General features: G+C 32.3%; 1 protein-coding gene and 1 long non-coding RNA gene across 2 annotated transcripts; one reads left to right on the forward strand and one right to left on the reverse strand.

Annotated features, from left to right (window-relative positions):
- Positions 1-2,544: 2,544 nt before the first annotated feature.
- LOC148786765 (uncharacterized) lies at positions 2,545-4,085 on the reverse strand. Its single transcript, XR_016067999.1, has 2 exons — positions 3,950-4,085; positions 2,545-3,200 (listed from the first exon to the last, which is right to left on the reverse strand). It is a non-coding gene; the product is annotated as an uncharacterized LOC148786765 (long non-coding RNA).
- LOC105171569 (protein IQ-DOMAIN 19) lies at positions 2,693-5,114 on the forward strand. The gene is made up of 4 exons (XM_020697074.2): positions 2,693-3,178; positions 3,280-3,516; positions 3,975-4,655; positions 4,778-5,114. Exons 1-4 carry the CDS (start codon positions 2,693-2,695, stop codon positions 4,796-4,798), a joined length of 1,425 nt encoding a protein of 474 aa, XP_020552733.2. The 3' UTR covers positions 4,799-5,114.
- The last annotated feature ends 6,982 nt before the right edge of the window (positions 5,115-12,096 follow it).

The following is a 12,096-nucleotide window of genomic DNA, read 5'->3' on the forward strand; positions in this document are numbered from 1 at the left end:
TGAGGATTGAAATATACTAATATTTGGTCCCATTGAAAATTAATTAAAAGAGATATATATCCATCCCGGAATTAAAATTCAAAACTCAACTGCGATTCCACTAAAAATAATGTTTTCGTTGTAAGAATTATGTGATTAATGTGCTAACCAATTTATTTCTTTCTTTTTTCTCAGTCATTATGTAGGGTACGAAAACTTTGACTTACTTGTTGGGAGGGATTTAATCTTATTGCATTTGCTGGTTCTGCTTCTAATAGGTTTAGGCTGTTTTCCAGTGTGGGACAGAGATAAATACTTATGGTTGAAATAAAAGAAAACACACACACACGAACACACAATACATATATAAATATATGTATAAGTGGAGGAAATTTTAACCCAAATTGAGTTTGGGGTACAGTTTAAAAAAATTGATTAAATATATAGTAAATGTATAATATTTATTGTGTGATTGATTTGATTCGATTCGATCAGACTTAATTAAAATAAAAATTTACCATACAAGTGGTGCAGATATTGAATTATTAGGAGTAACGGGGGCAATGTACCAATTTTGAGAGTTTAGAGACAAAGAGTCAAGTCAAAGGGCAAGGACAATAAACAAGCCATGTGATTGCAATTAGTAAGTTACACAATCATCAATCCGACGCCCCCAACAAACAATATTGTAACAATTAGTATATAAAAACTTAATTATTGCAACATGACAACCCTGCAAGAACATAATTCAACTCCCCACTCATAATTCTAATATCATTAACGCAAGCCATTTTATAACAAATATTTGTAGTTTTAATTACTAGTCAACATATATATATATATATATATATCATAAAGACCGATGGAATGTGTTGAACGAAGTCAGTCTTATGTAATTTACGTTATAAAATTATTTTGTATTTTGTATTTTATTTAATTTATACACATTAGGTATATAATCTTTTTTAATATATAAATTTATAGTATAAGGTTCGAATTGGCAATAGAGTGGTGGGAAAAGTGAGGGGGGGGGGGGGTAGGAATAGAGTAATGAGGCGTGATTGACATTTTTGTCCTTGTGAAATAAGACAAATTTGACTATTCTTTTCTCCTTTAAGATAAGGATAAACTAGTAATTTTACCTGACTCCTGTCGTTTTTAATTAATTGCCTATGGCCAAAGAAGGTGCACTTCTAAAAATAAAAGAAGAGGATTCTAAGATAATTATTCATAATAGGAAGGACCAACCATATAATAATCATAACTATAAATAGTTCTAATCTTTATTATAAATTACTATTAATGAATTACAACAAAATATCAAAATTTTTGTACTTTATAGAATTTGGAGAATTGCTTGATTGTAACGTTAATACCTAACTGCATGTTTATGTTTATCCAAGTGATACGATTGTCTTGTGGCTGTCCTGTGCCAAGCTAGACTAGATTTTGAGCTTAACTTTTGTATACTTTTTTCGGTTCGATTTTACTTATTTATGAAATTATACATTTATATAGAAAAAGAATTTAAAAAATTTAGTTATTTAATAAAATATAGTTCAAATTTAAAATTCTTTTAATAGAAAATTAATCCAAACAAATTCAAAAAAATGGTACTAAAAATTAGAAAGCCATGAGGTTGAAGTAAATGTAGGTAGGAGAGTGAGAAAGCAGGAATAAATGAAAGTATAAAAGAGAGGGGTGAAATGAATAGTAGGGATGGAGAAGTGGTGTGTTTTGTCTTGGATCGTGTGGTTTGAAGGGTAGTAATAAAGAGTCCCCAGACCCACAGCTGGGAAGAAAGATCTGAGCATGTGCTCATCCCATTCCCAATATCGCCTCATTACTCAAATTTCGCAGCCCCACCAACTTATCCAATATATATACCTAATTTAATAAACTAGAACCCCTTAATTAGTAGGAACCGAATTTAATGTTGTGGGACTTGGATAAGATTAATGCATCATCTTACAAGATGAAGTAATAAATAAAATTAATAGCCCATAAAATGACAAGTATAAAGGAAGAACAAGAGTTGAATCAAATTTGAGTATTGTATTATTAATAATATGATTCACTTGTGATTTCCAGAAAATTTTCAAACATAAAAGAAAAATTTGAAGCCCAGGACAAAAATAGGGCCGGGTTATTAATGGTGGACAAAAATGTGGGCAGGTCTGAGTTTGAGAGAGGAGTATTTTACACGGATTGGGCATGTTCCTCTCGACCCCTTTTCACATGCTTTTCTGATCACTCATCACTGCCATTCACCTCTCCAATTATCCACCACCTACTTAAACAATTCACTTCTTTTTTTTCTCAACCTCCCCAATTTCTTACTTACAAGAGGTAAAGAATCAATTCCATTAACTTCAACACTCTTCCAGGATACCGCCCACCTCTTTCCTGTCTCTTTCTTCCTCCACAGATCACGTTCTTACACTATAACTCTGTTTTTTTTCACTTCATAAACAATCAAACAGTGGAGGAAATAGACAGCATTTTTTTGTTGTACATTAAGTACATGAACAAATGTGTGTAATTTATTTTGAAAGCTACTGATCATTTGTGGGGTAGAGAGAGAGAGAGAGAGAGAGAGAGGGGTTTAAGATCAAGAGATGATTTAGTTTGATGACATAAGTTGTTGTTGCACTCTTTTTGTTTTGTCTGATTTATGAATTCAAGCTTATAGATTTAGATAGTGAAAGGAGATATGGGGAAGACCGGCAGGTGGATTAGAAGCTTCTTGACTGGAAAGAAAGATAAGGAGAAAGAGAGCATAACTAAAATTGAGAGCCATCACCACAATTCAGCTTTAGCCGGCAACGCCAATGAGCATCGCCCCACCACTCCCGTGTCGATCCCACAGCCCACCACGCCCAAGGAGAAGCGGCGCTGGAGCTTCCGACGTTCTTCTGCCACCGCGCCGGGCCGGCAGGATTTGGGTTCTCATGTGGACAATGTGGCCACTACCGCCACCGCTACTCCTCCTGTGATGGATCATCTGGTGGAGAATGACAACAAGAAGCATGCGTTGGCGGTGGCAGCAGCCACCGCCGCTGCTGCTGATGCGGCGGTGGCGGCGGCCAAGGCAGCCGCTGCGGTGATTCAGCTCACGACTAGTGCCGCATCCGGCAGGACTAGTGCAGTTGAAGAGGCTGCTGCTGTGAAGATTCAGTCTGTTTTCCGGGGGTATTTGGTATGCATAATTCTTGAAAATCCTGAGAAATGATCCGTAGTTTCAGTTTATGTATATTTCCTCGTACAATGTAAAATTAATGTTGTTATATGTAATTCCAGGCAAGAAAAGCTCTGAATGCATTGAAAGGATTGGTGAAGTTGCAGGCACTGGTTAGAGGACATTTGGTGAGGAAACAGGCAACGGCCACGCTTAGGTGCATGCAGGCACTGGTGACGGCTCAGGCTCGAGCTCGAGAACAACGAATCAGGATGGCTGAAGAAATTAAAGCCGTTGATCAAAGGCAATATAATCACAGGAAATCTATGCAGGAGCATCGTTTCAGAAGCCCCAATCAAGTAAATAAATATACCCTTTTGATCTTCAGTAATTAGTTCAATTGTTCGAAGATGGATGCAGTACTGTGTTCCATTTAGGCATGTCAATTGGGTCTAGGTAGATCAGGACCCCGCCCTGGACCTGTCCCGCTCGGAACCGGGCCAGGGCTAAGTAAACGGGTTTCAGGGGTCGTCGATTTAGCACCAAAATCTCATCTTTATGTACAAACATAACTTGCAAATCATTGAGTTGGGATAAAAGATACGTATTCTTATCGTATAATCCCCAACCTCATAAGCAGGTGCTTAAGATTAGGAGAATTATAATCCAGATCGGGTTCGGTCGGACTTGAAACAATAAACAAGGAAAGAGAATATATGATTGAGCAGGATGAATTAGAAAAAAAGGAAATCATCAAATCTATCAAACACTCAATTTTAGCTAACTGCCCACCTGATTCTTCACAATGTGCAAGCAGGATTTCGACAGAGGCCTCGAAGAAAACATAAAGATTGTGGAGATGGATCTTGGCGACTACAAGCCAATGATGAAAGCCAGAAACAGCTACTCAAACCTCACACAACTGGACAGAACAGAACACAGAATTTCCACACACCGCACGTCAATCAAGCAAGAACACAACCAGATCTCACCGGCACCATCAGCAATAACCGATATCAGCCCAAGAACATGCAGCAACCATTTTGAGGAGTACAGTTCGTTCGGAACAGCACAGAGCAGCCCTCAATGTTATTCAGCCATGTCCAAGCCTGATCCAGCTAGGCTGCCGTTTTCCTATCCTAGATCAGAATATGCAGAATCCCTTTACAATGAGTACCCGTTCTACCCGAATTACATGGCCAACACTGAGTCCTCAAGGGCTAAAGTTCGTTCCCACAGTGCTCCCAAGCAACGGCCTGTTGAGACGTTTGAGAGGCAGCCTAGCAGGCGGAGGCCTTCTCTAGAAGGCAGAAACGTCCCGAGGGCCGTTAGGATGCAGAGATCGTCGTCTCATGTTGGTTCAACCGCTCAGAACTACCAGTATCCTTGGTCTGTTAAGCTTGATAGATCAGCAGTTTCGCTCAAGGACAGTGAGTGCGGATCGACAAGCACTGTGCTTACTAACACCAACTACTGCAGATCCTTGGTGGGATTCGAGGTAAGCAACGTTGTCTGATTTTCAGTTTGATCAAATATGTATGAGCTGAATAGCAATAAGCTTTGGTACTGAATTTCTACACATTGCAACTGTTTGTTGTTTCTTTCTTTACTTCGATACAGGTGCAAGGGGCTAGGTACTAATTTTCTTGGTTGGAGAACAAACAAATCCTGGGGCAGGAAACAATCGAAATTACTACAACAAGTATCATATTTCTAAAACTTGTAGAAAATTTGTAATAATTTTTCAGTTGATTTGATCTTGTTCATGGGGGAGCAGTGTGTTGAAGCTCTTGCTGCTGTGTAGTTTTGTCACTTTATCCTCGTTGGTTTTCATGTTTGGTTACTGCATTTTAGTTGTGAATTTAAGCCAGAATTTGCAGGGCTAGCTACTTCATTCAATTGTAAACAGTTTGATTTGTTCATAGAGTTTGAAGAAATTTCCTTTGTGATCATAAAATCCTGCACCCATGGGATGATCATTTCAGTTAAATCACATATATACATATAAAATATATATGAAGTGCGATATTAATTTGTGACAGAAAATTCAATCAGATTCAGTCAGAAAACAAAGCTATTTTTCTGGTCTTTCAAGAAATCTATGGCACAAGACAGACCATTTCATGTTCTTGTATTATCACTTGTTCATGCACACAGACACATCCATCCAACACCCTATTTTTTCTGTCCTTGAAGAACAACCCTTTGTCAGGAATGGACTTGTCCGTCCGTTCGCAGTTTTGCAATGAAGGGCACGTACGTGTAGCAGTATTAATTTGTGGTCATATGATTTTATCAGATTCTGACAAGTGACAACTACTCATGGTTTATCACGATCGGTCTGTAACCACGAACTTGTGCACACGTTTACTGCTTTGTACTGTACATACGTCATTAATTCCTTACATAGAGTAAGGATTTTCGTGGGCAATTTTATGTTTTATTTTGTAACACTTTAATAATGAAATTCATATATCTAAAATATTTTTATATATTCACTTAGTCACACACATATATATATATAATAAAAACATTGAAATAAAACGTAAGATACACTTCAAAGTTAGGGCAGGAAATTCAGCTCTTGTGTCTGGACACTATTCTAATATGTACAGTAGAGATATAAACAAGTCGAGCTCAAATCAAGATCATCCAAATTTAAAGGCCACTAGAGCTCGAGTAACAAAAAAATTAGCTCAAGCTCGATGAGCCTGCTTTAATGTAGCACAAGTTTATATAGTGAAAGTGAGTTCGATCTTAACCAGTTGACTCATTTAAAATTGAAATAAGCTCATTTTAAATAAGACGCTATTTACATTAGAGCTCCAAATCTAACATATTTTTATCTAGAAATAAAAAGCATTAAAATAGTTCTTAGCTTCGAAAATAAAACAGCCCTAGTTACATATTTATCAACCAATCACCAGCTCCTTTTAAATATTATTTTCTTTTTCTCGAAACAAAACAAGATAGATTACTAATTACACATACATTATGGAATAATAATCAGCATTTGAACATGATATTTTTGAAAATAAAAGCAAGACAAGTAATAGTAATATTAAACATTCATCAATCATATAATTGACATCAAAAGTTTTGAATTTATTTTATCAATTAAAAGCCCAAAATAAATTAGCTAATAATTAGGTTTCAAATTGAAGTCCGTAATAAATTTGGACTATTCACATCTTCAAGTATTTTGATGGACTGATTCAAGATAAATACAAATTATCTATTATATTAGATTAACTAATTTGGTCAAAACATGTTCAAATACGATCCCCATAGCTACTGGATTCATATCAAGGTATACGATGTTCTAGCCCTACTAAAAAGGGACATCCACCACTCAAAGTAAAGAGAACAATCACACAAGAGAGAACATGCACATTCTACATAAGTCACTTCATACAACCTCGAAAGGCACTGAAGTCCAAAAACTCTCTGCCACAACAATCACTGCAACCGCGAAAAGTTTACGTCTCCCTCGAAATTAAATCTTAAGGTCTTGATACAAATTTTAAGGTGACGGATAATATACTAGAATTCATATTCGAGACGAAGAAATAGAAAATTATCTTTCAAATAGAAATTATATCCACTTTCATCTAAATCAATAAATTATATTTCGTCTTTATCTTTTGTCATATTGTAATTATTTTTACAAACACAAAAATTTGATCACCATTCGTTCTTCAACTAATATAATGCTAAAACGTCTTTCACAGACAGAAGTGCATTAGCATCCAGCAATCGTTAATTCAAATACACATATCTAAATAAGTGGTCTGCAACTCTCAAAAAAAAAATAAAAAAAAAATAGTAGTGGTCTGCAATGTTTGCAGGTGTCGTACATAGTTGTCTAATATTTCCTGTCAAGGCTGAAATCATTTTGGTGTCAAAATGTAATTATTACTGTATTCTAAGATTCAACGACTCTTGGAGTTCGGTTACATTTAATTCTTTCAATCTAATAATTAGGTATAATTATATTTATATCTCTTACTTTATTATCTTTTTACATATCATTTCTGTCTTTTCAAAAATTAGATATCATTCCTGAAAGAGCTTTTAAAATTTAAAAATGTTTTTATTGACTTGATAAAACTTTAATTTTAATTTTTTAATAATAGAAATGTTCTCAAGAATGTTTTGTAATTATCAAAAGGTAGAGGGTGGGTTAAAATAATATTTATAAAAATTAATAATATGACCTCGTATATTTTTTTTATTATTTATACTAAATTTTTATTAAAATTTAAATTATTTTATTAATTTTTTTATTGAATCTGTATATAAATTTACATCTCTTAATAATTAAAAATATTAAATTATTTAATTAATATATTAATAAAATCAGTTACTAGCTTATAAATTTAAATTAAAAAATTATCACACTTGTATAAATTATTTTAAATTCTTAAAAAATTAAAAGATTTATTTCTATTTTTATTTATAACTAATTCTATTAAAAATTTATAAAAGTGTGATAAATAATTTTTCATTTTAATAATTTTAACAAATTATAAAAGTGTGATAATTTATAAAACAGATTTAAGATGGGGAACAAATTTAAAATTTTATAAAATAGAGACACTTTAAAGTATTTTTTCAATAAATAAATTATTTTTACTAATTTTAATATAATTTATATAAACCGTATAAATTATTTTGAATTATAATTTATTAATATTAATAAAATTTAGTTATAAACCAAAATAAAAAATAAATCCTTTAAGTTTAAGAATTTAAGATAATTAATACAAGTGGGATAATTTTTTAAATTTGAATTTATAAGCTAGTAACGGATTTTTATTAATATATTAATTAAATAATTTAATATGTTAATTTTTAAGAGGTATTTCTTGATAAACATTACTTTGACACATCGATCCTCTACTTTTTGATAATTACAAAATACCCCCAAGGGTATTTCTTGTATTGAAAAATTAAATTAAAGATTGACCAAGTAAATAGGTGCATTTTGGAGTTTTAAAGGCTATCAGGGGTGGTTTATTTAATTTTTAAAAAAGCAGGAGTAGTTTGTGTAAAAGAGCAATAGGTGAGGGGGTGGAAATATAATTATCGCTAATAACTATCATTAATTTTTTAAATAAAAAAGAAAAAAAAATACATATTAATGTTCATAATCCCATTCTTTTTTTCTAAGAAGAACATTCGTGGTTAATACAAGATACCAACTAGTTATTTTCGCTCAAATAAGAGCTAGTCAGATATGAAGTAATTATACTATACTTATCATATAATTAATAATCATATTATATTTATCATAAAATTGGTTGGATTCAATCAAATTTAATTTAAATTAAAATTACTTTCTTAAATATAACAACAAAATGACGACAACAATAAGATGCGACCACGCTTTGCACTATTGCAATATGTGTGAATACACTGGTCTTAGAATTTCTTGTCAGCAGGTCATAAATCATCAAAGGTACGAACAGTGAAACAGAGACCTTAATTTTGGTGTCGCATGCAAATAATTGGAAGGTGGTGATGTATTAAATAGTTGTTCCCACATATGAATGGGAATGGGGAGCATCACTCACATCTCATTTATTGCATATGTTTGTTTCATCACATATTTTTCTACCAAATTATTATTGCTCCTCTACGTGCCTGGTGCTGCCTATTTACGAATTGAATTTTTTTTTTATTTCAGATTTTTTTATTTTATTTAATATATATACATTGTGTGTGTTATATAAGTAGTGTGTATATTAAATGGAATATAAGATGCAATATTATTTGAAATAGAAAAATTTCAATCTGACCCATCTATCGTAATCTTTGTCCAGATAATTTTTTTTATATTCAGAGTGTTAAAATTACTCACACATACTCCAATAATAATAATAACGTGTTTAATTATTCAAAAATAGTAATTAAGAAATTTATCACTGTAATCAAATGGGGAATTAACTCATTCGGTGAAAAATAATCCAAAGTCAGAAAACCCAATAAAATTTAATTAATGAGATTATATCAAGATATTTAACAAATCCTTTCTCTATGAGAATTACAAGAGGAAGCACACATGATTTTTTAAAATCTATCCATTAGTATTCCAGTGAGACATACTAAATTGGGTGTTTCAATGATGGATAAATTTTGGTCCGCCAATTACTATTCTTCCTGAAATTTTACAAAAATACACTGCACGAAATGGGGTTAATAATTTTTCGAAAATTATTCAGGTTGAAAAATCAAGAAAATAGGTGGAAGGAATGACCTCCCTTTAATTTTTTTTTATTAAATTCTCTATGATATGGATTTGAGAATGATTACTAAAAGTAGGAATTACCCTACAAAATATTTCATGCATTAAAAGAAGATCTTGTCCAAAATTCTGGAGCAATTTTTTCTTTATTTATTTATGTCGGAGAGAATAATAAAAACATTTGATTATTTAATAAATTAGACTATTTCTTGAGAATAGTGATTTAGTTTAATGAGGTATAATTATTATTAAATGAGATGAATTTTCGAAAGGCAATTATTCTCATTTAGTGCGTATATGGATAAAGAATTGCTCCAGCGAATTGGGAGAAACCAACAACTTGTGTAGAAAAATGTTCTTCCTTAGCCATAGCTATAGGATTAGATAAGTTTATTAAACTAGAAGTGCGATTTAACTTAAATGAATATTCTTGGAATGCGCCTTACCTCTTCAGTTGTTGGGACTGGATTCTGCTCCAAATCATATTATATCTTTTATTTATTAAATTAAAATAATATCTACTTCAGTATAAAAGGGGTCAAAATTATCAACACAAAACAAAATTTGATGACGTGAGGAATTCGTCTATACCATCGGTAGAGTAGGAAGACCGCGACTGATCCTGAAGGGGAATAAATGAAAAAAATATATTGCATGTCGTCTCAATGGAGAGTTCTGAGGATGTTTCATTCTTATCAAATCGGTACAAAATCTTGTTCGAAGTCTTGGAAAGAAACAAAATTAAATTGGGTCGAATGAATAAATGGATAGGGGCCTTATGGCTTCAATTAATTATCAGAAAGAAAAAGCAATCAGCTTCTATTCTTAATTTATCAAAAAAAAAAAAATAACAAATGAAATGCTCAAGACTAAATTAAAAAAAAAACTAAATATATAAAATAGTGTTAACGACCTATAGTGACATCATTGATCCCAACCATAATCCCCTAAAAATTGATAACGTCAGAAATTGAAGTGGTCAAGATTATTCTTCTTCTTAATGATGCTTAAGTTGAACAAGTAAGCTAATAAGTATTAATACATTATTGAAACTTTATAATTAGAAAATCAAGAGTAGAATTAATCCAGGTTTCATGTGGGGAAGGATAGTTAGGTGCCTCCACAAAAAATTCAATCCAAATTACATTTGATCGAATTTGAATTAATAATATGATAAGTACAATATACATTTATTGTGTGATTAGTATACGTTTAATGAAAAGTAATCAATTATATAACAAATGAATCATACTTATTTTATAAGTAGTTTAATTGGACCAAATTTAATTTAGGTAAAAAAAAAAGAAAAAGAAAAAGAAAGTTGGAGTTAGGTGAGTCGACGTTCTTAATTAGTTTAATCACACAACTAGGAATCATATATTGTAATAACACATGGTTGTAACGATTAATGTATCTAACAATACATGTTAGAACGGAGCACTTAAAGTGCGGACAACATCAAGTGGTGTTAGTTTCAATCAAAGAAAACATGCATAATTAGGGTGCATGCACTTGTTTGTATATACGCAATAATTCAAAAAATATGTTCCTGCAATAATAAATTGTTATTCTCAATTCTGAAGTTGAGAAAGAAATATAAATTCAATCTAGGAAGGATGAAGTTTATAATTATGTATATTTATTAAACCTACCAAAAATTGGGACAGCTTAACCTCTCTAGAAGCGTAGGAATGATAATTAAGAAAGAAACACTCCCACAAGCAATTACCATTTGATTAAACCCAAAACTAATTTGCTAGAAATGGTTAGCAGAGCAACAACGTTGATGCAATGCATTTACATTCAATTATTAGGTGTTCAAACCACTGTTGCATGGAATCAAAGCAACCTCCATAAAATACAAAACTCTGTCACACCAAGTTTGGTACTCCATTCTCTCTTTTTATGGGTAAAAAGCCTATGTCTCTCTAATGCCTATTTTGCTTTTCTTTTTCTTTCTTTTTTTTTTTAAAAAAAAAATTAATTTTAAAATATTTGATCATCATCAGACAGAAATAAAGCAGCTGCTGCTTCCCCCATTTTGGTTGTATAAAATCTTGCATAATTTCCCCTAAATTCCCTACTTCTCTCCACCCACCACGTTCCCTGTTCCCCCACTTTCTTCCAATAGGATCATGCCTCATATTGCACGTTGGATCTGAGTCTCACATAATGTACGCTCCAGATCGCTTATATTAATACGCCAGATTTCTATTTTTTATTTTTCACTTAAAATTTAGACTTGTGGGTTTTTGTTTTTCTTTTTTTTTAAAGAAAAGAAAGATGAGGTATATCTGAAACTTCTTTGTCTATCTTCTACTTGCTTCCCTATGGTAGTGGCGGTGGTGAGATCACAGTTGAGCTAGTCAAAGTACGTCAAGGTCAATCTGGACCGTTGACTACTCCACGTGTCAGTCAAATTTAATAATAGTATGTCTTCGACTCGAATAATTATTCACTGCGTCACAAACTTAATTAGAAAGGTAGGCAGAAGACATCACTTTCTCATATGATTCAACGGCTGATATTTACCTGAGAATTGCAAATTACGAATTTTTTTATTGAAATAAAAAAAGAAAGAAAGAAAGTGGGTAGGACTTAATCGATCAACAGTAACTAAAATACTAAGGTCTGGGTCCACCGATATATAGATATTTATCCCATTAATATAAATATTTCTCTCATTTTATAT

Source organism: Sesamum indicum, linkage group LG10 (assembly GCF_026168435.1).
Source record: "Sesamum indicum cultivar Baizhima isolate 11 linkage group LG10, ASM2616843v1, whole genome shotgun sequence".
Lineage (NCBI taxonomy): Eukaryota > Viridiplantae > Streptophyta > Magnoliopsida > Lamiales > Pedaliaceae > Sesamum > Sesamum indicum.

Coding starts and splice junctions, on each gene's coding strand:
- LOC105171569 (XM_020697074.2), top strand. CDS start 2,693: ATGGGGAAGACCGGCAGGTGGATTAGAAGCTTCTTGACTGGAAAGAAA. Junction 3,179..3,279: donor CTGTTTTCCGGGGGTATTTG/GTATGCATAATT, acceptor ATGTAATTCCAG/GCAAGAAAAGCTCTGAATGC. Junction 4,656..4,777: donor GATCCTTGGTGGGATTCGAG/GTAAGCAACGTT, acceptor ACTTCGATACAG/GTGCAAGGGGCTAGGTACTA.